This window comes from Seriola aureovittata, chromosome 19, assembly GCF_021018895.1.
Source record: "Seriola aureovittata isolate HTS-2021-v1 ecotype China chromosome 19, ASM2101889v1, whole genome shotgun sequence".
Taxonomy (NCBI): domain Eukaryota; kingdom Metazoa; phylum Chordata; class Actinopteri; order Carangiformes; family Carangidae; genus Seriola; species Seriola aureovittata.
Window position 1 is genome coordinate 10,420,305 of NC_079382.1, and position 25,248 is coordinate 10,445,552.

General features: G+C 40.1%; 2 protein-coding genes across 2 annotated transcripts in view; both read right to left on the reverse strand.

Moving 5' to 3' along the window:
• The window catches only part of lratd1 (LRAT domain containing 1), an 81,519-nt gene extending 61,896 nt beyond the window's left edge, over positions 1–19,623 (reverse strand). Inside the window, exon 1 of the mRNA XM_056363363.1 lies at positions 19,069–19,623. The gene's annotated coding sequence lies outside the window, so the exon portion shown is untranslated. The remainder of the gene's footprint in view (positions 1–19,068) is intronic.
• A 4,699-nt stretch (positions 19,624–24,322) lies between these two features.
• On the reverse strand, positions 24,323–25,177 carry LOC130187788 (mitoregulin-like). The gene is made up of 2 exons (XM_056405677.1): positions 24,935–25,177; positions 24,323–24,649 (listed from the first exon to the last, which is right to left on the reverse strand). Exon 1 carries the CDS (start codon positions 25,106–25,108, stop codon positions 24,938–24,940), a length of 171 nt encoding a protein of 56 aa, XP_056261652.1. The 5' UTR covers positions 25,109–25,177; the 3' UTR covers positions 24,323–24,649; positions 24,935–24,937.
• Positions 25,178–25,248: the final 71 nt, after the last annotated feature.

Here is a 25,248-nt window from a genome sequence, read left to right on the forward strand (position 1 = left end):
ATGATGGGTCTGTAGACAGAAGCAGCAACACAGCACCCACACAAACACACTCATTGTCTAACCTTGCCAAACTTCGATTGACACCCCCTATTTTAACCTCCGTCTCTGTCTGCTCTGCTGTCCTTTAACTACGGGCTTCAGTGGATGGGGTGATTCTGGCTCCCTGTTAGAGGCCCAGCGACAGCACAGAGAAATGGGACTGATTTAATTTCACACACAACAAAGTCACAGCTGAGCACTGACCAAGTCTCACCCGGGGGGGACTCGCAGGTCACACAGAGACAGAAAGAAGGATGGGTGGGCTTGAAGAGGCTACAGACGGAGGGGAAAAAAGTTTGTGCTGCCAACTCTTATCATTTTCTCGCCTGAGCCTGTTTTGTTTTAACTACAACTGTCTGCTCCAGGAGCCAGATGCAAGGAAAGACAACGGAGAGAGGATGTGTTTACTTGAGAAATGTGATTAAATACATGTGAGAACATGTGTGCTTTAAAATAACATACATTACATAGCTTTTATGTGTGTGTTAAAACACACAAATACACACACACACACACAATATGAGTGTTTTCCATCTCTTAAATTGGTTGAGACAGATTCAGCCGACGCACATCAAAATATCGAATCTCACCATCGGCGTCCCTCTCTCCCTTGCTCCTCTCCTCCTCCTCCGTTCACCCCATCCAATGCGCTGTCAGTACACAAGCACAAACTCAGTCTGCTTCTAATGATTGCTTTATTGGCGAGGCGAGGGTCTATTCACTCACGCAGGCCCGCAACAACTACAGGCCAAATCAGCTGGAGAGAGGGGGGAAAAAGCCAGCGACGGAGAGCCAGCGGGAGAGGATCTGAGCTATATTTACTGTGGACTAAATAATGGTGAACTTGGCAGAATTTCAATTACTTCAAGTACTGTGCAGCCAAAATACAAAAAAAGACTTCTATTTGAGTACTGTATATGGCTGTGCACATAAGTTACAGCATTGCCGACAACTTAACCAGGCGTCGCATTACAGCTTAATGCAGAAGTATGACTGTAGTTTTAGTCTTGTTCGTTTCAAGATAGCTTTACATCATCTTTAGCACCACATTTGAGACAAGCATTTTGGTCTTAGTATTGAGGGAGCTACTTTGAGTCATTAAAATGCATGGTAGGCCATTTCTTCGACTTCACTCACGTACTGACATGTTTCTCTGTGAGCAGCGTACATTTTATTTCTTTATGACATCTTTATTTTTCTGATGGAATCCCCTGAGATAATTCCTGAGCTTGGACCATTTCTCATGAGAATTTAAATCTCTCTTTTTTTTTTCTTTTTTTTTTTTAACTTTCAGTGTCAGCCCGCAGTGATTATCATATCTAAGAATAATTCTTGACAGCCAGCCTCAGCCACCATAACAAGATTAAATCTCCATGAGATGCTGGTTAAATTGAGCTCAGAAACAAAGCAACGCTACCATTGCCCACCCACTTGGATTACACTTAAGTATTGCGTCTCCTAACAAGCATTACAGTATCTTGTAAGATATATGAATATACACACACTGTCAAAAAAGTTAGAGTGTTTCTTCTTAAGGCACACACACTGTAGTTACAACATGGCAGTCGTGATGTCATTAAGAAATTTGCTATCCAGCTAAGCAACGTTATAACCTGCATGTTCCAGGGATCATTTGAGTTTAATTTGTATCCCTATTCCCAAAGCAAATATGTTCAATGCCTTCTGCTAAATAATACAGTTTGAATCACAAATTACATTTGTCCAAAGGACTTTTATTTTGACACCAGGAGCATGTCACATAAATATTGCATAACAGAGACATTACTATAAACACCCATTATTTATTCATGAATGTCTCCTGAAACATGTCTTGAACCTTTTAAGAAAGTGCTATGCAAACTCATTTCAAAGAAAGTGATTCAATCTTTCATTTCAACAGGGGCTGGTAATCCCAACACTGGAAACTGAAGTGAAGCTCAGACACACACCACACAAAAAAAAAAGTCTGAAACCATCTGATCCCTGTATCTCTGAGAGCAGCGAAGATCAGACAGAAGCACATGCTTGGCTGCGGGGATGAAAATGGTGCTGGAGAAATAAAAGCAGTTTTTATTTATCAGCTCTGTGTATCTGTAAGATAAATGATCACCGTTTGATTTTTTTTTCTGCGGAGGAAAACGCCTGGATCCCCATGTCACACCCAGAAGTTTCTGAATAAATGAAATTCTTTATTTCACATCTGTTTGTTGCAGCTGCAGGACAACCCGCAATGCAGTGAATTAAAAATACGTTTTTGTTGTTTTTGCACTGCGAGCGAAGTGGTAAAGGTCAACATGCATATAAAATTGACAAACTTGTTTGTCACGGATCAAAAGATGTAATTGTTGCGGTGGAAGTTTCAACCAATCTGTGCCCACATTGTGTATCCACCCTCAGCTTGCAGATTTGAATAATGACTAAGCATCAGAAATTCACTTGGTATCATTTCTCTGCACCATTCTCCTGCAGATGCTCCGCTGAACACATCCCCATGTGCTCGCTGTGTAATATAGAGACAGGGAAAAGTCCTTTCCAACAAAATCATGGTGCCAAGACTCTACAGATTGTTTCTTTACACCTGAGACAAAGAAATCAAAGTGCGTGTGCGTGCAAGAGAGAACGTGTGTGTGTGTGTGTGTCTGCGTGTGCATGCATGTGTCACTGCTGTAGAGCATCACTGTGGCTGGAGAGAATGAAGTTGCTGACTGGTGCTGGAACAGGCCTTGTAAATCTGCTTTTATTCCCTTCCTCCACCTCCTCTTCCTCTTTGTCTCATTTCAGATGCGAGAGCCATTCCAAGAGAGGATCACTGATTAAGGGTGTGTGTATGAGTACTCTGTATACATGTGTTTATGTGTGTGAGACAGTAAGAGGTTTGGAAATAGGTGTGTTTTTGCCTGTGCGTGTGTGCGTGTGCGCGCATGTGTATGTGTGTGTGTGTGTGTGTGTGTGAGTGCCGTTCAGCTTGAGCAAATAAAGCCCTCATCCATGCTGTTGTCTGTGTGTGTTTGCGTGGGTATTTGTGGTGTTTTGTAAGAGCAAGAGGATCACAAATTCCTCTCAAAAGCTTCCCTCCTTCTTTTCCTTTGCGGTTTTCATTTTGACGCCGAGTGCCAGCACTGCCAACAGATCCTCTTTGTACTGTATGTCTTTGTGTAGAAACGCACACCCTGCCTTTGCCCATTACACTGCAACTTCAGTGCACTGCATGTAGCACATTTGTCCAAATTCAATGAATAAAAAAATCCTGTGTTTTACTGGGGCTTTTAGTGGTTACTGTGTGGATGGTTGGAGCCGCTGAGACTCATTTAAACAACTTTGATACAAATGGGTGACAAAAAGAGTCTTCACGAGGTGGACCAGCCGCAAGAACGTCTTGAATGCGCCTTTGCCATTCATCATCCAAGTCTATGAAAGTTTACTGGACGGACGAACAACATTTTTCTAAAAAGATATTCCCTCAGTTTGAGCTCTGACGACGGTGTCAGAGAGCTCCGTGTAACACTTTGGTCCCGAATCTCCCATAGGTGTTGAACTCAGTTGAGATGTGTAACTGCGTGGGCTAGAGCATGTTATTTAAATCAATTACTCATCAAACTCGTCAGTGACCCCCATGCCCAGTAGGGAAGCATCTGCATTCATTTATTCATATTTTTCCTTCAATTTGTCACCCGTTGACTCACAGGTAGTCAAGGAGACCGTTCCATAAGGGCGAGGAAGCGGGAACATAAAGAGGCGGCAGCAGCATAAAGAAGTGTGAGGACAACTCACCCTGAGTGACTGACAGGAACTGAGTTCTGACATATTCATGCCAGGCTCTGGTCCTCTCTGAATACTGTGTGCAAATATACTGTACGGTTTAAATATAGATATGAGAATTAAACATTATGTTGGAGATTTCTGTCTCTAATAATCCTTTTTGAACAAACAGTTCTAGGAACTTTGGAAGTAAACTTTTACGTTGTATGTATGTTACCGAATCTCACTGCAGTACCATTGAGATTAGGTAACAGAGACTGGTGAAAATTTTCTTTTGGTTTTTTTTTTTTTTTTTTTTAAAAGAAAGTGTGTCAGACACGTTTTTCATGTGTTCTTTGTATTTACTGCAGCGTGAATGAAAACCCAGGATATCTGTCCCCACACTGGACCATCTGCTGATTATCTGATGATACTGATGATTTACTTCCCAACGGATACTTCCTGAATTATAAGAAAGTACTTTTATTATGACTGGAACTATCCTACAGGAATTTAGTCCTTTGTTCCTCTGGTCAAAACTCAGGTTTAGTTGCTAAGTTGGTTCCCTAAGTTCCTGGGATGGAAATACTGGCCAATGCAATATTTTACAGGACATTGTTCTGGAAAGACATTGCTTTTGAATTCTTTTAGAGTAATCTTTCATTAGTCTGCAGCAAACATCTTCTACTCCCCTGTCCTGAATGTTAACTGTGAGCTGGATTGTTGTTATATATATTTTTTAACGGCTGCCCATTTGCCATTTGTCAGCTGCCCATGTTATTTTCTTCTGGATTTATAGAAGGGCGGTGAAGATTTGGCACACATTTGTCAACTTGCCTTTTGTCACCATCAAGGTAAAGCGGTCCGTCACTTTTGATTCACTGAGCATTTGCTCTTATGTTAATAATTATGATTGTTTATGTGCTTTATCAGTGCAGAGAGGTTTAAACATCTTGTTTATGCGCGTGCTATAGCGGGCTTTGGTGAGAGCTACATGAACACTCTTTATGTCTTTATATTTACACTCTTCATCATGACGGATAGGCCGATGCAGCGGCAGAATAGACACCGTCTTTGTTGCACTGTTATACTGAATGCATTTTCAGATTGTGTCAAGTCTACCCTGAAGCTTTTGTGTGTGTACCATGTGTTTGTAAGTGAGACGGTATGAAGGGAGGGAGAGGGAGAGAGCATTAAAACACCGGCTTTGTGCTTTGGTTCAGGTTCAGTCTTGGCCGAGCCGGGCTTATATGAATTGGGAGATGTTGGCCTGGAGCTGAAATTTAAGGCCTGAGCATGTGTCTCATGTCAGTACATGAAGACTAATGAGGTGTCAGAGGCATGTCGGATGTGCACTGGCTGTTAAGGATTGTGTATGTAGGAACGTGATGTTTGTGTTGTTTTGATTGGACTGGGTTGACAGATAAGTGTGTGTACATACGTGTACGAAGAGTAGACTGTGAAGTACATAAAAGCAACTGCATAAACAATCCCATCCCATCCCCTCCTATTTGTTTGATGTAGCTTATCGGATCGGCCTTGCTGCAGCACTGCTGAGAGGCTGACTTTGTTCAGCGGGAATGACAGCATGCATTTATCACAAGTCTCTGCAAATTAGCATGCTAGCTTCCGCAGAGCAGCTAGCGCTTGCTCCTGGGGCACCTGAGTTGTTATTGTGCATTGAGTGAAGGCATTATCACTGCCCTGACTTGGCAGTCTGACACAGGTTGGGGCTAATCATCCCCTGCGGGAGAATCAATAGCAGCGCAATTCACTGGGAGGGGGCGGGGCAAAGAGAAGAGAGGAGGATAGACAAGTTTGAGCACAAGGTGTTGTTAAAGCGATATATACTGGTGGTTCTGATGTTTTAGCCCATTACAGTATGTGATAAAACTGAGTACATCCCTGGTCATTATCACTACAATGTTAAGTAATTACACATCCTGTCAATTTGATATCATTTTGTTTTTACCAAAAGCCCCAGAAAAGGTCTATATAACTGCAAAAAAAGTTAGTACAGCCTTCATTAGTGAGATTCTTTTGTTATTTAAATGTTTTAATATTTTAAAATATTCCAGAAGTGTTTTATTCGAGTCCAGGGACATACTTGGCCAATTTTTCGTCTTTAAAAACTCTTGTGTGATTTTTGCAGTGTGTTTCAGATCATTGTCATGTTGAAAAATTCCTGGGAGTCATCTTTTCATTTAGTGTTTGGGATACAAATTAGCATTCATAGCTGTAAATGTCATCTCTCCTGCACTGTTTGCACTATGCAGTCAGTTTTTCATGTTTTTTGGCAAAGCTTCATCTTGAAGTTTTCTGCCATTTTGTGTGTAATGGTTTTTTTTCTTAGATGTTGTTTGTATAGCTGGACTTCCTTTGTAATCCTTGGGTCAAGGCAGAAGCTCCACCCATCTGTTTTTCAGTGCAAGGTTGCATAAGTAGCAAATTGTGCATCAATTTTTTGAGGACAGCAACTGTGCCGCTATTATTAGTAGTATGGCTCTTCCTGTTCCTCCTAAACACTGCTGCAACTATGTTTTGACTTATGTTCAGTGTCCTACTGATGCTCTTGTGTCCTCTCCCATTTCTGTTAAAGCCTCACAATCTGGTTTCTTACCTGGTCACTGAATTCCTTACCATGTGGAGCCATGTTGCCTTAGACACAACCCAGGCCCAAACTTTGATTACACATCAGATCAAATACCCTACACTTCAATTTAAACATAATACAATTATTGTAAGATGACACAGTTTTGTATCATTTAATATTTTAGTGATATTTTATATTACTGCCAACCATCTTCCAAAACACATTCTTAGATTGACTTCTGCTTCCAAGTAGCTCTCGGTTTGCAATCATTTTATACAGTTTAAGAAAAAGCAATCAACTTGCAGAGAAACTTTTCATTGTTATTGACGTGTGTAACGCAGTTGCAAACAGTCTGTTTTAAAAAAAACTATTCCTTGCTGGTGAGCTCAAAGAAGGTTTCACACCTGAAATACTGAAGAACGCAGAGAAACGCATGTTTTAATTTGTCCATGAGTCAGGCCTCAGAAGACATGACTGGAAGACGCGGGAAATATCCGTTTACCAAAAATGTAATGTGACTGAACATGAAGTCAGGATCTGCCGTGACAAAGATCAAAGTACACCTTTGAACAGAATGCTTTTTTACCCGTTTCTGTAGAGACTTTGTGAACACACTGAGGCTGTAGAATTGGCTTCAAATAAACTGGGTATGTAAAGTGAGTACATCTGACTGTAGCCAATTAAGAGCCTCATAAATGTCACAATCATGGTGTCAAACTGACATTTAGAAATGAATCTGTCCGAGCTGTTAAACATACCATTCAAAGGTAAGAGATGAGAGTCTGTGGTGTTATGATAAACAATATTGTCATAATTCAAAAAGGAGGTAGCAAGTGTTTCTGACAATATTATACGGATGAAAAATGAACCACGGTTTTCTTAGTCTAAGCAAATATTTAACAAAAGACTGTTTCTGTCTTCTCCCTCCTGCACAGGTGTAGCGCATCAACGGCTAATTAACAGTGAGATTTACTCAAGTGTGATGTCAGCTCTGACATACCATACATCCCAATCTGACAAAACACTTGCCATGTTACCTCCTAATATTCAGCCGTTACATATTATAGTTAATTGGGAGGATTTTCTATTCTACAAGGTTTTATACATTTGGGTGTATTGTGCTGACAACACTAAGTGTGGATTCTGCTCCTTTCTGATGAGTGCAGCTGGTAAATGTTTTATTCGGGTACTGGAAACCACCACACTAAGGAGTGTGACTAGAATTTTTTTGCTTCATTATTACTGGCTGGACAAGCAGTGAGGGTGAACAGGGAACATGTGGCTAAAGATCCCGATCCGTGGGATCTTCAACCCCCCACTTCTAACGCATCCCGGGGGAGGACAGGGATGTGAAATCTGAGTGGGCCGTGTTCAAACCCCTTCATTGTGGATGTGGGTGCCTGGAGTTGTAGCCAAAGGGTCATTGGTGCCAGTTGCGATGGAGGGAGCTCGGAGTAGAGCAGTTGAGGTGGTTTGGGCATCTGATAAGGATGCCTCCCAGGCATCTTCCATTGGAGATCTTCCAGGCTCTTCCAACTGATAGGAGGCCTGAGGGTAGACCCAGAACACGCTGGAGAGATGATATATCTCGTCTGGTCTGGAAACACCTTGCGATGCCCCAGAAGGAGCTGGAAAACGTTGCTGGGGAGAGGGACGTCTCTACTACTTTGCTTAACCTGTTTCCACTGCGGCCTGAGCTTAGATAAGGAAATGGCAGGAAATGGATGGATGGAGGGATGGATGTTTTTTGGCATCATTTGGTTTTAATTAAGTAGCCCAGCCTTTGATTTTTGCTCACAGTCATTTTCATAAAAATAAATCGGATCCTGAACCTGTTTCAATCAAACAGAAACAATCAGCAGATTCTCGCACAGGATCAAACATCATAAATCCAGAAGGCGTAACTTATTTGTGTGTGTGTGTGTGTGTGTGTGTGTGTGTGTGTGTGTGTGTGTGTGTGTGTGTGTGTGTGTGTGTGCGTGCGCGTGTTTTCCTTAATAAAACAAACTATGTCTGGACCAAAGTCTGCAAAATTATTAATCAATGAATCCATGTATTTTATTGTCAGTGAATTATTGGACCAGAAAAAAACCCACTGGGGTCGCCAAAGTACAAACAGAGTCACAGTCACACATGTCGAAACATTCAAAAACAGACAAGAAAGCCAAGACAGTACACACCCCCCACCCCTGCCCACCCCCCAGCCCCCCTCTTTCTCTCTGTCTATCTAACTGCATTTTGGCAAAATGCCTGAACCAAAGCAAATTAATTAGGCAAACAAACTGCATACTTGGGGAAAATTAGACCCCCACTTCTGCGGTGCATTCATCATTTCCGCCTTTGTCTGTCTTTTTTTTTTTTTTTGGGTGCTGCTCTGGTGCTTGATGTTGCAGGCGGCACCCCCCCAACCTCTAGGGAGAAGAATAGTCTGCTGTGTGTTGGTGAATATTTTGTTCTGCCTCATCAGTACAGTTTGTCAGCGGAAAGTTGAAAAGAGCCTATTGAAATATTGGCTATATTAGGAATAAAATACTCCAAATATTCAAACAGTAGAACTATTGTTTGGAACTGCCTGATGATGATGATGTTGTGCCAGGGAATGAAAACCCTTTTAAGTTTAATGATTTTATTCAAAACAGATTTATTTTACAATAGATTTACATAATTTTTCCATCTGAAACGGCAGAAATACCTGGAACTGTTAAAGGCTATTCAGTTTGAGGCAGCAACAAAAATGAACGAAAAAAGTTTGAGTCAGATGAACTTATGTCCGTACATTATCACCGCTCATGCTCCCTTGTTTTCTTGCCTGCCCACACACGCATACACACATGGGCTGGTGGCAGTGATGTGACAGAGTAAACAGCCCGTGTGAGACAGCTAATAGAAAGCTCACGTATTAGAATGAAGACATCTTGCTAATCCTGGTTTGGCAGGCTCAGAGCAAACCAATCTAACTGTGGCAGGGCTGGCCTATATGCCCATGTCAATATTGAAATAGAAATGTAAAAGTGAATATATGATAAGGGGCACACTGAGCCATGTAATTACTATGCATAACTCCACACGGCCCTCTCCTGCGAAATCCCGGCAGGCACTGGTATTTGATGAGCTGACATATCAGATCTGTGTGTGTGTACGTCAAAGTGTATGCGTGTCATATGCTCGACGTGACAGCTCCTCTTCATACAAGCTCGGTGAATGACGCTATTTGTGATTAGCCTCCTCAGGAGCACAAATCAATACAAACAAACGCTGCAAGAAAAGACAAAAACAAACCAATCATGGATTAAATGGATTAAGTTGCAAATACCACAATCATGCAAATTGATAAATAAAAAGCTGAGAAAATGTGAGGTGAGTAAAATGAACAAACTCTTGGCTCAGAAGCTAAATGAACAGTAAATCCTTTCCTCCCATTTAACCCCGATTATAATCATGCTTACTTGCATTTTTGCCCAGAATTAGATGTGGAAACAGCTCTCATTGAGGAACGGGAAGATAAAACCAGCAGCTGGTTAGCTTAAGTTAGCATGAAGAGTGGAGATGGGAAAGCAACAAGCTAAAACGCAAACTCCGTCACTTTTCAGGTGTCCAAGCTGCATAGCAAACATTTAACTCGCACCCAATATGTTCTTGGCTTTGAAATTATCGTGTCAGAACATAAGTGTTGCCATGGCTAAGAAGTGAACTCAGTACTGTTTCAATAAAACTTTTATGGGAGCCCTTAAACCTCAAGAATCAGTCAACTGGCTTTCATATTGATTGCATCATATAAATTAATGTCCATGACTATGGTGTATGTATATGGAATATGTGACGCGAGATCAGGAGTGTGTGAATTAGAGGCTTTCAAGTTTGTCCCATTAAAGTTATAGCACACTTACCAAAATTAAGGACGTAAAAACAGATTTCAATCACGGAAATATCCTAAGATATTTGACACGTTTTTAAGTTGACGCACGTACGCAGGTATTTAAGTTGATTCAGCCTCTGCGGAAACTGAGACTCTTTCCCAGTCTTTACCTCTTTGATCATAATTTTAAAACACGACCATTTGGAGAAACATTTTCCTTCTTCAGAGACTAACACTTTTTTTTATCACTAGAGCATTTCCTCTTTCCCCCAGACGCTAAAAGCATAAAGTTAACTGAAAAAATGTATCACTAGGATGCACACATACAGCCTCTATGCATCCGTATATTATTCATGTGCACACACATTATGAAAGACTTATTAGAATCTAATGGGCCAATGCTGATATTTAGCATAATGAAAGTGGTAGCACTTTCTAATTTCACATAAAATATATAACCACTAAATTAATTTAGATAATGGTGACCCGAAGAGAACGGCGAACACATTACTGATGTGCTCAACATGAAGAGACAGCTCCACTTATCTCACTCTAACACCTTTAAGCTGCTTGAGTACGGAGACAAACAAAATGTCTGTTGCTCAAGTGACAGTATTGATAAGCATGCCTAAGCTCACCTACTCTCTACGCTATTAAGCGTAGTGATACAGCCTTAACTTTAGGGAGTTTTCATGAGAGACGATGTTTACAGGAGTTCTCCCAGATCATCTGTCTTCATTTCATTATCCAGACAGCCAGAAAGACACTTGTATTGTTGGGACATGAAGGACTGAGGGGCTTGCAGACTTTCAGCCACTGTAGCAGGAGGATGTGTCACTCGCTGAAGTAATGCTGTGCCATATCAAAGCTGAAACATCGGGAAGCTAATGCAATCCAAATAACAAGAAGGCTTTGATGCCACATTTGATGGCAAGCAGATGTTCTGCAGACGATATAGACCGTGTGTGTACAGTAGCCGTGTATGCGCCTTTGTGTGCATGTGTCTGCGATTTTTCACTAAAAGCCTAACACTTCCACTCTTCCCTCTTTGTCTACAGGTGTAAGTGCTGCAGCAGAACAGGATCGTGGAGTCAGAAATGTACGATCAAAGGTAAAGGAAAGAGGGACGGAAGATGAAAGAGGGCAATAAGGCTGGCCACGGTTGAAATGAGTGGGTTTCTGCATTGCTTTCCGCCACTGCAGGGAGGCATTATCAACTTTTGGCTCCGGTCTTCGTCATCCAGCAATGGAGCTGTGATGGCGACTATCAGACATTTTGCAAAACACCATTAAGAGTTCTGATTTGTGCATCTGTTACCGAAGCCAAAGTGGGTGCAAAGTGTGTTCATCCCCCTGGCAAACACAATAATGTCTGAGTGTGATTACACATTCGATTAAACTGCAACTCTGTCAAATTTGAGGATAAATGTGCAAGGCTGATTATGATCAACCTTTTATCTCTCCAAAATGGGTTGCCCTCAAGGTCCAAGTTGAGATTGCTTTAGTTTTACAAATTGCTAAATTAAGGAAACGTATTTGAATGACGTCCCATGTGAATGAATGAATGTTAGGGCCAGGTAACGACACTGGGGATACAAAATGGTTTTGCCTAATTCCCTATTAAGCAAAACAGAGAGTTCTTTACTTTATTACAATCAGGACCATCAGAGGGCTTACCTCGTGAAGCGGTTTAGAAAAGGGAAAAAAAAAAACCTTTTTAAAGGTTGATTAAATCATTAACCGAAGGACTGATTACACTGTCAGTGCTGTGGTGAAACAGAGAACAGGAAAAAGAAGGAGCTGAATGCCAAAATCCATTTATTTACCCAGAGGCTCATTAATTCTATTTTCCCCTTCTATATGCACCACTGACCCAGCTAAACAGTGACAGAAACAAGTGGCAAGAAGCAACAAAGACAAAGGGATGGGGAGGGTAAATATAAAAACTGAAATGAAAGGAGTAAAGAGAATTATGGCGCATGTGCTATATGTGTAGATTGAGTAACAAAATGATAGGGTTACAGATCCTTGATACATCCTCCTTTTGGCATTACCCTTAACCGTTACTTTTTACATATGTATTTAACTTACCACAACAACAGCCAGTACTTAATTGCCCAATACATGATGCCATTGGCATCACCCTAGTCACTAGTATTTTAGTGAGAGGTGAATTGGGGCACTGTTTGGTAACAAATCTTTTCCTACTGAAGTTAAAGTGAAACAAGAGGATGTCTGACCAATTTATTTCTTGCGACACAAGTGTAGCAACTAATTTTGTTCTTTGTTAGAATGAATCAATGTGAACAATGTTTTGATCTATCATGGCCTACAGCAGACACAGACTAGAAAAACAGGCTGTCACTGCAGGAAAAAAAACTGGGACCAATCTTCCCATTTACTCGCTTATCAATACTTATGTTTGTGAATGGATTACCAAGGCGGGTAGCAGGAATTTGAAAAAGGAGTGATGGAGGTGCAATGAACAATAATGTGGTGTTGCTGGGGTTTTCAAAGAAAGCAATCCCAAAGGTGTACAATAAATGGACCACAACACAGAACATCTCATCTTAACGTTTGCCACGGGAGGTGGACGGTGGTGAATGAACACTGGAGACGTGTTTGTTCAGGCCATAACTGATCCACAATACAACAGTGAACATCGCAATTCAATTACGGGGTACAATTACCTACTTTGGGCCGTGCTATGTATCAAACTCAGACCTATATAACAACAGTCAGTCACATTATCTCATCTGTCATTGATAAAGGATTTTTTATGGACTAATGTTGGCTTAAGCCTGGTCTGATGAATCCCACTTCCAGCTGGACTATTGCAATGGTTGACTTACTGTGGTGTAAACAACATAAGGCATCTGTAACAAAATAATCTAAGGTCCACTTATTACTATAGGTTACAGTCTGTGAGATGCAGTTGAAAGCTCCTGTCACGATTGCTGCCCCTACTTGGTCTATTTTGCTAGTAAGCTGACCTTTGAGCTTATTTAGTTCACACATTCTTCCCTAAGGCCAAGAAAGATTTTTCATGTTTATAACATACAGCACAAACTGCACAGTTCAGGGTCAGGGTCGGATATGGTGCAACTAGTTGGGTGTCCAGCAACTGGCATTTGTTAAAAAATTCATATCCAGCTGATTCTGGAAAAGTAATCCAAATTAAATGACAAAATATATTATTGTTCCATGCACTCCAGAATGACAGAAGGCCTCTATAACTAAATCCATCCATCCATTAGCTATAGGAGTATTTATCGTCCATGCGTTATAAATAAAGTTGTTTTCAAAGAGAAAAGCCTTGTGTAAGTGCAGTCGGATTCTCTAAGCACCATGGTTGTCTTTTGCTAAGTCCTTGTGAATTCTCCTCAACATCTTTCCTTGACTTCTTTCAAAAATAATTAGCAACTGCAACATATATTTACATTGGAATACCTATATTCCCATATATGCCCATATTTAGGATCCAAACACACCTTAATTTTCCTTTCTTTTCTTTGCTCAATCAACTTTAATGTAGGTCCAAACTTTCTAATTCTTAATAGCATAATTGGCATGCCTCTACAGTAGCATGTGTCTGCCGCGTCTAGTGAAACAATCAGCATATTTATTACTAACTTTGCAAATCTCCTTAATGGCACTGTAAGAAACCATTGCCAAAAGTAAAATAATATTTAGCCCTGCTCATATTTCCACCAGTACATGGCTCCTATACCAATTCTTTTGGTTTATCCAGTGGCTTTTTAGAGAGTTTGAGCTCAAGCCCGGACAATTCCAACAGAAGAACGTGTAACTCTTCAGAAGTTAACATATGAAAATCACAAAACCTTAGGTTATAAAGTTTAGGATATGTAGCTCAGACCTCTTAGACATGATATGTGGCTTGAGAATGGTGTCATGCTTAATAAATGCTTGAATCACTAGAATCCTTTCCGGCCCTGGAAGGCTGAGATCACATATTGACAGGAAAATGTTCTTCTAGGTTTCCTCCCTCTTTCTAAATAAAAATAGAAAAGGCCGCAGACTCCCTTAAGTAATAATAATAATAATCATAACACAATACTTTATTGATCCACACTAGGAAATTCTCTTTTAGCTAACCCCTCGCCACAGGCCATCTCCCAGCCTCGAGTGAAAGAAAGCAGAAGAGTAAAAGAGAAGAATGAACATCTTCTAAGGTCTTAAATGACACTAAGATGCTCAGTATTCATTCAAAGACTCTTGACAGTTCTGAGAGCAGGAGATAAAGGGACATTCAGGGCTTTGATTAGGTGTTTGGGTGCATGTGTGAAGCATAGCGAGAGTGACATAGATTATTTTCTGCAGTAAACGGAGCACAATTAGGGCACTCCACTCCGTGAAGTGGCATTATGAGGAATGCTGTATAGAAATGTTGTTTGTTCTCGCTGTAATTGCCGGGGTGTTTAATGTGATTGCAGCCATTTACTCTCAGGTTGCATACCAACAGGGTGGCTCTGTGTGTCTGTGCATGTGTGTGCATATGCTTGAATTCATGTGTGTGTGTGTGTGTGTGTGTGTGTGTGTGTGTGTGTGTGTGTGTTAGTGTGCGCTGCTGTTTCATTTTAGGACTCAATTAAGATGCACTTTAGATTCACAAATTGCTGGTAGGTGAGACTTGTGGGTCGCTTCAGCAAGTTGTAAACCCAGCCCACCTCTCAATTCATTTCACTTTCAGGAAGAGAATGGTGCAGAACTCAATAATGACAATATGCAAAAAGCCCTAGAATCTAATTTCTACTCTATCCATCTGAATTACAATGCCATCATTATTATTCCAATGTTGGAATTATACACTCCATCAGCTGGAATAAGCAGTTTCCACAGACGAGCTGACTTTGTGTGTGCATATTGACCTTGTTGAAACTGTGTTTGTGTGTGTGTGGCATGTTTATGAGGGAAAATGCACAAACTAAGCTTTTCATACATACTGTATATATGCATTTTTTCTTTTTTTCTTTTTTTATTGGCAGCAACACAGTGATTATACCAAGGTTATTGACCGTGTCAAAATGCTACTTTCTCAGAAAGGAGTAATTGCCAAATGCACAAAAATGTGTAACATGACATACAACGAATACTGAATCCACTAAATGTGATGGGTTTTCCTTTGGGAGTGACTGTTTACAATACCACATTAATTTGAATCAAACCAAAGTGGACACCAGACTCAGACTGTTTCTGTCTCTGACCAGCTGTGTTTAAACAAAGAGAGTGACTGCTACTGTCAACTTGTCCTCATATCAGATTTGCATGTATAGTTACAAAAAGGAGTGTGCCATAATTCTACTGACTGTTCCATGAATTAATGAGGCAGAAGGTGGCCTGTAAATATTATAGTTTTGGAGTAGTCTCCCCTGGTAGCCTGGCAACCTCATGGTGACGACAAGCTAAGCTAAGCTAACCTGCTGCTGACTGTACCTTTAAATTTACAGTACAGACATAAGATCAGTGATATGTATTTCCTTAAAACTTTGAACCAGAGAGGGCAGAGACATAATGCTTTTCAACCTGGTTAAATACAGAGTCAGAGAGTTAGAGTCACAATCAACGTAGCCATCAGTTCATTGACAGTGAATTGTATTTTTGTCACTTTTTTACCTTTTCTCAGGTGTCACTATCACATCAATAGGAAAGTTTATGAAAGGTTCATAAAGCACAAACCCTAATGATTTTGATGCTATTCTGACTTTTCCTGACCAGTTGCACATAGTTATAGTTATGTGTCATTTCCGATCACTACACAACATGTAAATGTCTTATTTGACCTTTCCTCAAGCACCACTAACCTTAATCCAAGAAAGTACAGAAGTCTGCCATTCAAATCACTATGATTCAAAACACTTTTTCTCCCCACCATAAGGCTTGGGTAACACCATTGTTTATTTTGTGGCAAGACCCTCAGACGCCAGATGTTACATTTTGCCCCTAATGGTGAGGATTTAAGGATAGAAAATGTGTCTCAATTTTTTACCAACCCAGCAGTTTTATTGTCTTGTATGAAATGAGCATTGCAGCCTCTCTGGGCTGCCAGCTTGGCTATGGTCCTTTAGTCTAGTTTTTCTATTTCTTCTACTCCTTTCAAAAGTTGTCCCCAAATGAACAAAACTTTGTCTTGTTGTCACTTTATATTTACATGGTCTTTCTGGAGTGAACTTCAGAACTGTGTGTCCTTCAAGTGGCTCTTCACTCTCTCAGAGAATTCATAGTTATGTGCGTTTTTTCTACTGTCTGTTCTGCTTTCTACAGTCATTTTAACAATACAGAGCTTAATGGCTTTCATAGAGAATATGTTTGTGCTCAGAGTTAAATATAGCCTAGATCCTACACAGAAGAGGTTTGGGTTTATCCAACTAATATGAGATTTATGTGATAAAAGTCTGGGTTGGTGACCTTGGTTCATTGTTGACAAGATATAAAACTAAAATCAGGTTCAGGGGCATTTTCCCCCAGAAGAAAATTTCAATGCAAGCGTTTTAAAATGTTGAGATTAAAATACACTTATTACTTTGCATACAGCAGTGCAGCTTGTGAATTTCTGCCTGGGAACCAATAAGGCCTTATTGATGATATAATAATATATTTATTGATTATATTTTGTATAATTGTACAAATATAAATTAGCATAAAATGAAATACTTAAGTAAATTACAAGTACTCAGATGGCAAATGCCATGAAGTTAGCTAATGTTAGCTAGTTTAGCTGACATTACATATCAGTAAGGTGGCTTTCTTCACAGCTGTTCTGTAAGGCAGTGCTTTGTGTCGTTACCGGCACTTTATCTGCTCAGACTGCAGGTAATCAAACATGACTCACAGCAAACTATAGCTTACCACTGATCATCATTCTTTAGTCTAGCCAAACATGACAAGTCCAAACATGACAAGAGTAACAATCATAGACTGTAAATAAGGATGGATATAGCCTCCATGACGTCACTCATAGGTATCTGAAGAGCAGGTCTCAAGCTCAGAGTGAGTGGATTGACTCACTTTTGGAACCAGCCTCAAGTGGTCATTCAAGGAACTGCAGTTTTCGGCACTTCCGTGTTGGCTACATTTTTCAGCCCCAGAAGTTGCCCCTTGGTAACAATGCACATTCATATTTGGTTCGAAAATAAAAGGTTATTGTTACCTCAAGCTCTGATCAACACAGCTGCCATTCCAAGGCTAGAGGGAGTGGTCAAGAAGACATCACATTAAAGCACTGTCACATAGCAGATGACATCAAAGTTCAAATTGGCCAACAGAAATGCCACAGAACAACAACAACAAATAACAATCCTATAAGTGTGATGCTATCCTCGATCAGTAAGAGGGATTATCTCATACCAAAGACAGATAGAGTTTCTCCTTACTCATGAGTGACCTGGTTGACACAAAAACAGTGATTGTTGCCGAAAGGCAAGTAGTTTGCAGGTATGGTTGAGAGAGTAAAATGTATGGGTCGTGCAGTGCTTTTTCATCTAGTTTAGAACAACTGTCAAGAACAAAACACAAATCTTTGGAGACACAATAATAATAAGAAAAAAAAATCAATGACTGTGGTTTGCAGGTTTAGCAGTGTATGATACAACTCAAACAGTCTGTGTAAAATGTTTTTGGGGTAGATGTGGTTCTGTTTAAAAGGTTTTAAAGAACAGTAAAAGCATGTGGCTCTTTTTTACGTCACTTTACAACAGACACTCCCTTGAGTGCGCCCAGATTGTTCAAGTATACTAAAAACAGAGTGATGAGAGGATGTGAGCGTGGGTCTGTATATAACTCAACACACTGCCACATCTGTCATTCATTTGGTGCTTTTATCCAGAGCATCTTGAGTGCATCCATTTAGCACTCCCAGTGGGAAATGATGGTCTAACCCTGCAGTGCTTCCACCACCACCACACTGTACCCATTACACCACCGAGCACACAAAACAGCAGGTTGCCAGGAAAGCAAAAGATCCTGCTTATCTGAGCAACAGAGTTAAGCATTAATCATTCTGTAGGCAGGAAACCAGCTTAACTAAACTACTGAACCAAGTAACCGAGCTGCTTCATAATCACCCAGCCAGTCGTTTTATAAAGAGATAATTGATGAAATGATTATGAATACAGTGGTGAACTGTGAGTACTAGAGCAAGGCCTTCAACCAACTAACAACCCCTCCCACATGTATTTTGGACAATAATATTGTCGTTTTTGCCATTTTTCTACATAAAGCTTAAACAGAGGGAGCATAAAATATGACTGAAACCATAGCTCCTCTTACACCGGTTAAAAAGCCTGCAAACATCTGACTTTGTCAACAATGTGAAAGTGTACAATGGCATTCACTCTTGGGTCAAATGACTCTGCAGCAGTCACGGGTATTTATGGGCTCCAGCTCCGATCAGCAGTTATGTATAACACCCAGGTGAACAGCTCATTTTCGTCCCTTTTCCTGCTGTAGCTTCTTTGAGAACACACAAAACACAAACAGACCTGCGTCCTGTCCCGCAAGGTGCTGTTAATAAGTTCAATGAGTATTAAAAACACACAATCAGCGACTGAATTGTCTCACACACAGGCCAAGACACTTTGCAGGAGCACCAGGGACGTGACTGCATGGCAGCAATCAGCTCAGTCTCGGTCTCCAGCAACAAGTTTAAAGCTTGTGCAAAACATCCTAGCAACAGGTATTAAGATCTACATGCTGTTGACAATATTGACATACTGCACATTGTTAGCTCAGATAGACTCTATAAAATTAAGCTGTTCGGCTCATATGATAATTCAGATATACCTGCACCTTAAACCAGCAAAATGGCGAAACACTGGCGACTTACCTTGAAAGTGCTCTGAAGTCCGATTGTCCGTTTTTTCCTCAATTATTGATGGTCCTGTTGTCCATAAGCGTCCATCAATCAAAAGAATGAAAAGGGTTTTCCATAAAAGTATTCCAAATGGTGAATATTGTCATGTGAAGTCCACTGCAGACAGTCCGATCACTTGGCCGTGTCTGCTGTGCCTGCTGGCTGGCTGGCTGGCTGGCTGTCTGTCTGTCTGTCTGACTGACTGACTGACTGACTGACTGAAGTCCCGATCCGCTAAATTAAACCAATGGACGGAAAAAGACGAACCCCGCGAGATAGCTCAGGCTTTGAACCTTTGCTAAGGCTTACGAGAGAGATCACTAATAGGTCCGGATCCGGACTCAGACGCAATCCTAACCGGACTCCGACCTGTAACCTACGAATTAAAGACAATTATTAAATTTTGACTGAGCCAGAGGGTCTTCTTCTTCTTCTTCTTCTTCTTCTGCTTCTTCTTCTTCTTCTCTGAGTGCCGGGTCGCAAACAACTTTAATGTACATGTCGCCATCTACTGTACAACCGGAGCGCTTCTATTTTAACGGGCTCAGCTTTTCTAGCCTTTCCACTAGGCTACTGGTCGCGTGATGCTACTCGGCCAATCGTAGCGATTCGAGAAAAAGGAGGAGTTAAAACTTTTCAATTGTAAAAATGTGTTGAGATCAGATTGTTTATTCTAAAAATGGCTGAGACTATTAAGATGTTGGATGGAGTTAACAAAATAATTTTTTTTTAAAAAGGCAAAACTGAAGCTGCATTTTCATCCCTATTTCATTTTTTAATGAAGGAATTCATTTTAAGATGCACATTTTCAAAAGCCCTGTTATGTACTTATTACAGCCCTTGTTTTCCTTGAAATGAGAAAAGAAGATATAATTATTAGATGGGTTATTTATAATCCCTCCAGTTCTTGAGGAAACTTCTGAATTATAATTGACTGTCCCTGGCCTAGGCCAATGAGTTTTGGTCCCACCACTAAAAATCTAAATGTGATTGGTTAAGTCACCTGCCAAACAAACACATTTTGCTATGGGCTTTCAGGCCTTCTTTCTCTGGTTATGAAGTCCTAACCAGTGAGTGAGCTAGCTAACCATTTCTCTGGCTAGGCAGAATATGAATAAATAAATCTGATTGGATAACTCTATTTTCATTAAACTTGATAGAAAATGGGGCAAAAATGATGATTTGAGGGGATTATTATTAAATGAAACAGATTAAATATAACATTTAAAATGCTGATATGTTTGGCCTTCTCTGAAGGCCTAGAAGGCCCTGAGGGTTCCTCACTGGTGTAATATGAAAATAGTTGCTTATAGTGAAAAACTCATGGATAATATCACATTCTCACATTCGCTTTTTAGAATCTTTCAAAATATGTAAATGATCAGTTATGAACAGGTTCATCATGTCGACAGCGCGTTGCACTGCCCTGCACTGGCCAAAAACTTTTCATTTGAGATTTTAGGTCAAAGAGAAAAGTGGTACCAGTATGAGGAAAATGTAAGTCTCTTTGGACAAAAATTCCTGACAAATTAATGTAATGCAATTAATTATTAAACCATTTATCTATGATTATTAGTTCCAGTTTGTCAAGCCTCTATATAGAGAGCCATATTTTAAAGTTGTAATGAAACATTTAACAAATGTGAAACAAAAGAAAAAACTCTGTTCTGCTTGTGGACTAGTTTGAATAATTACATAAGAGATTGATTACTATGGTGAGGAAACTTCTTTGAGTCTTTGTAAGACTGATATGTTGTTGAAATCTGTCTGCATATAGTCATTTTTCTACTTTCAAACAGAATGGAGGTGTTGCTGTTCTCACTCTTTATATAAAAGACTCGTGGAAAGGATGTCACAAAAGAAGCCACGATCAAATAAAGCGAGCCATAATCACGTCACTATTTAAATGGAAATCTTTTCAGCATATTACTCCACAGTCTCAATACTTATTTGAGACATGTTTCGTAGTCATCTATAAACAAACACTCAGTCGTGTGTGAGGTATATTCCATTGTATTGGATTGAAGCTTAGGCTAATAAGCTCAGGTGTGTGTGTACTTATGTGTGTGTCTCAATGTGTGTGTGTGTATCCACATTTGTGTATACTCATACAATATTTATACTTGTATGAGAATGATAAAAGCATCAGGAAGAGGCATGTTTTTCTGCCCTATTACGCGTAAATGTTTTCAGTGTAGGTGCATGTCGACTGATAGGAAAGATTATTCTGCACTGTTTTTAGCTGAATGTTTCATGGACTCAACTGTGTGTTCATTTAGTTTTTCAATGAGGACATTTTAACATATTATAGTAGCAAAAACACAGCTGTAAATAATGAAATTCATAATGGTTGAATTCCAATTAGTGCCTTCACTTTCCATGACATTTGATACACACATTCATGTTCCCCTAAGGATGAACTGTGGTGATTAATTGTGGTGACTAACTTTGTGATCCCTTAACTTTTTATCTAGCAGCTTCATCTGGTCACACTTTTAAATTGACCATCAATTGTTCTCGTCAACCTCAGCTGTAGGCTACTTTGTATTTAAAGCTAATTAGGATTAGGAAATTAGCATGCTAACACAAATTTAAGATGGTGAATACGGTAAACGTTACAGTGTACCTTCTCAACATCAGCATGTTAGCATCGTCACTGCGAGCATGTTAATGTTAGCAATTAGCTCAAAATAGTGTTGTGCCTATGTACAGCCTTGTTCTTTCTAGGTCTTTCATTATTTCTCTGCACCCTCTATCTTTTACACTGTGTAAATCTTGTCGCCTTTTCTCCTCTTAACTCTTTTCTCTTCTTGCTTCGCTCCTCTCTCCCATTTGCAGTCACCCAATAGCCAGAGGGCACAATCACACAACCAGTAAGCCAATCATGAAGCTTATTAAACATGACACTCACTGAGCACACTCAATACAAGCGAAGGACATAGGCTCTGAGCTCTACGTGCCAATTAGGAAAATCAGATCAATCATAGCAGTCAATGTGAACTCTCTCCCACTCTTGCACATTATCTGCTCTAGTCACTATCCTTCTTATCTGCCTTGAAAATACTTCTCAGATATGCACTTCAGCGCTGCTGTTGCACACAATCACACACAGCTTGCTGAAAAAATACACAGGGAATAGACAGTTGCTGTCTACACGTTTACACTCACACACAGCACACTCCAGCAAGCTATTCATCACAATTTAGCCACAGCATTAGACACTGAGGGACCAATAACACCCTCCCTAGAATACCATACAAAAAAACACAAACAGCTACACACTTCTCCTCCCATGACACTCGTTTCCCCCTCCATTTGTCAACACACTCTCTCACACTTTTTAATTCCTGTTAAGCCGTCTGTCATCCCTCTTTCTTCTCCTTAAAAGTAGGCTATAGTAGCCTAGTGAATTTAAAGAGAAAGTCAATGAAAACACTTTTTAACACTTTTTGTAATGATAATCCATGTAATCCATGTTTATGTGACTAGATTTAAAATTGTAGCCATAATCAGTTGAGCATTTGATCCATTTATATATATTCTGTGCTTTTTTGATATTTGACACATTTCTCTCTTTATTGGTTTTTAAGATTTTAAAGATATTTATGATCAGTCTTAGGACATATAGCCTGTAGGCAGTGGTATGACTGCAATGTATGTTATGTTGTTATGTTGTTGTGTTGTATATATGTGAGGGTACATTTTTCAATATTCAGGTTTAGTGAAAATGTCAAAAAAAAGGGGAGTTTACACAGGAAAGCATTGATATCAAATAGGTCTCCTCTGTGTGTGGGTGCATGTGCAATACATAAGCACTTCTGCTACAGATTTCTCATGAGACATTTCTAAAAACTTAGGGCAGTTTAGTGGACAAGTAATTAAAGGCCATTTTTAAAGGGTGCCTTTAAAAAAATTCCTGTTACTTTTACCACTTTATTTTATTGTATCTGTCTAAAAAGAAAGAATTTTTGTAGTTTGTTTTTAAGCATAGACAGAGACACCAGCATGTAGATGTTTTGCTCTTTGTTCTGTAGACTTAACAATGAAATATATTGAGATGCTCAAATCGTAGCAGGAGGTGAAGCTCAGTACAGATTATTCGTATTTATCTGTCATCTTATCTTCTCCTGATCCCTCTCCAGTACCCTCTCCATCTTCTTTCTCATCAAGCCAGCGATGGACTGCCACAGGAAAAGGGACTACTTAAGGTCTTGCCAGGAGCTTGTTGAGAGGTAGTAATAGGTCTGCTGGACCGGTGATGATGAAAAAGAGAGATCTGCTCACAAGATCTAATTTTAGGCACTGACTAGAATGCTGTAGGCAAAAACTTGTTTTGTGTGCATAGAGTATGAAAGTGCACCAGCACCACCTATAGACAAGCAGTGTATGTGTACAATTTTATGTCAGTAACAATCATGACAATAATCATCCACTGTGTGAATATGTATACACAACTTTAAACACCTAAACTATTAATTAGGTTCGAATAACACATCACTGAGTGTGAAAGTTTGTCCTTGACCCTGAGAAACAGTTGTTGAACATGGGGGTTTGACAGGATGATCAGCAGCAGCATCTCAGTCAGATGTAGCTGAAGGCTCCAAATAAAAGCTAGTAAGTGATGATGTGTCATAGTTACAGGGATTTTCTAAAAATCTCTTTTTGAACATTTCATTTGACTAGTCTTGCTTAGATGGCTTGGTTTAAAATTTTAAACAAATCACAAAAAAATGGTACCTGCCCCGATATACTGCATGTCTCATGTCTAATACATGCGACTGGCATCCGACAAAGCCAACAGTTAAGTTGTGATTTTCACTTTCATCCAGCAGATGGCACCCTCACTCAAAGTAAAACCTGTAAAGTCTGACTATTGAGATTCACTAATAACAGTAGTAAACTGGCAGCCAGTCAGACCCAGGTTCACACCCACCTGTAATGAAGGCTAAATTAAAAATCTTGTTTGTAAATTATGAAACAGAGCAAAGCACTTTACAATTCCTCACATTTAGGTAAGTGAACTACCACCTCTACAAGTTCTGGACATGAATAATATTATTTACATGGTTTCATACATTTTGAACTCTTGAACCGCCTCAAATGTGTGATATTGATGTGGAAGGAAAATTCAATAGTGACAAGACCAAACACATTAGAGAGCCTGTTATCCTGAGAGCTGTAACCTGCATGTGGAACAGTGGCTTCCAAATGTAAAAAAACAACATAGTAAGATAAACATGAAAAACATAATTTATTTGACCAAATAATGAAACAGATAAAGACTGAGACACACTGAGGTGGAAAACAGACTAAGACAAAGTTCCCATGTTCTTCCACATTAGTGTCTGAGGCCAGACGAGAGGCGGCTGTGTGTAGGAAATGGTTGGATTTCCAAAGAACATAGTAAACATCAAGTCCAGTCTTAATTTAAAAGGCATGGAAGGAAAATGAAGGTAGTGCAGGACACAGGTATGTCGCCTCTCCACAGTGACAAAATGTAGCACAACCAGGATCCAGCAGCTTCAGGATTCATTCAAATCCAAGAGCCCCAAATCTGCCAAGTAAAGGACAACACAACTATTAGACACTGTTCATAACAGAAATGATGAAAAAAATGAACGCACTCAGCGTCGTCCTGAAACAAGTTGTTCTATGCAGTTGACCTATGTTTGAGAAAATAAAGCTCACGGACTGATAGTTTACTATTTTTATTTCCGCTTAAGGATTTACTGACCAATATCTGACCATTACCTTTACTACTGCGGCTGCAGACCTGGCAAAGGATCACAGGCCTAAGTTACAGTCACTTTCCAATGTAGCTGGACAAGTTTCAACTTACCATTCAGGCCAAATCCAGCTTCTTCTGTGTTTCTGACAGTTTTTCTTGCAGCCGTTTCTTCCTCCAGTCCAGAAACTTTCTCCTCATTCTGTTGGCCTGCCAGCCCGCCAGGAAGCCGGCGGCGAAAGAAACCACGACGGCGACTTGTAGTGTCCTCTCCGAGACCTCTGCCATGTTCACCTCTGGTTGACAGATGCGCACATTTGTGTAAGCCGCATGAAAATCTTAGCCACACTCATACAGGAAGTGAATCGTTCGCACTCACGCGATACCACAGGGACGTTAATCTCGCGGTCTTCGAAATAAAGGTTCGG

What these genes read in the sequence shown, in the direction of transcription:
- LOC130187788 (XM_056405677.1), bottom strand. Translation starts at nt 25,108, where the DNA reads ATGGCAGAGGTCTCGGAGAGGACACTACAAGTCGCCGTCGTGGTTTCT.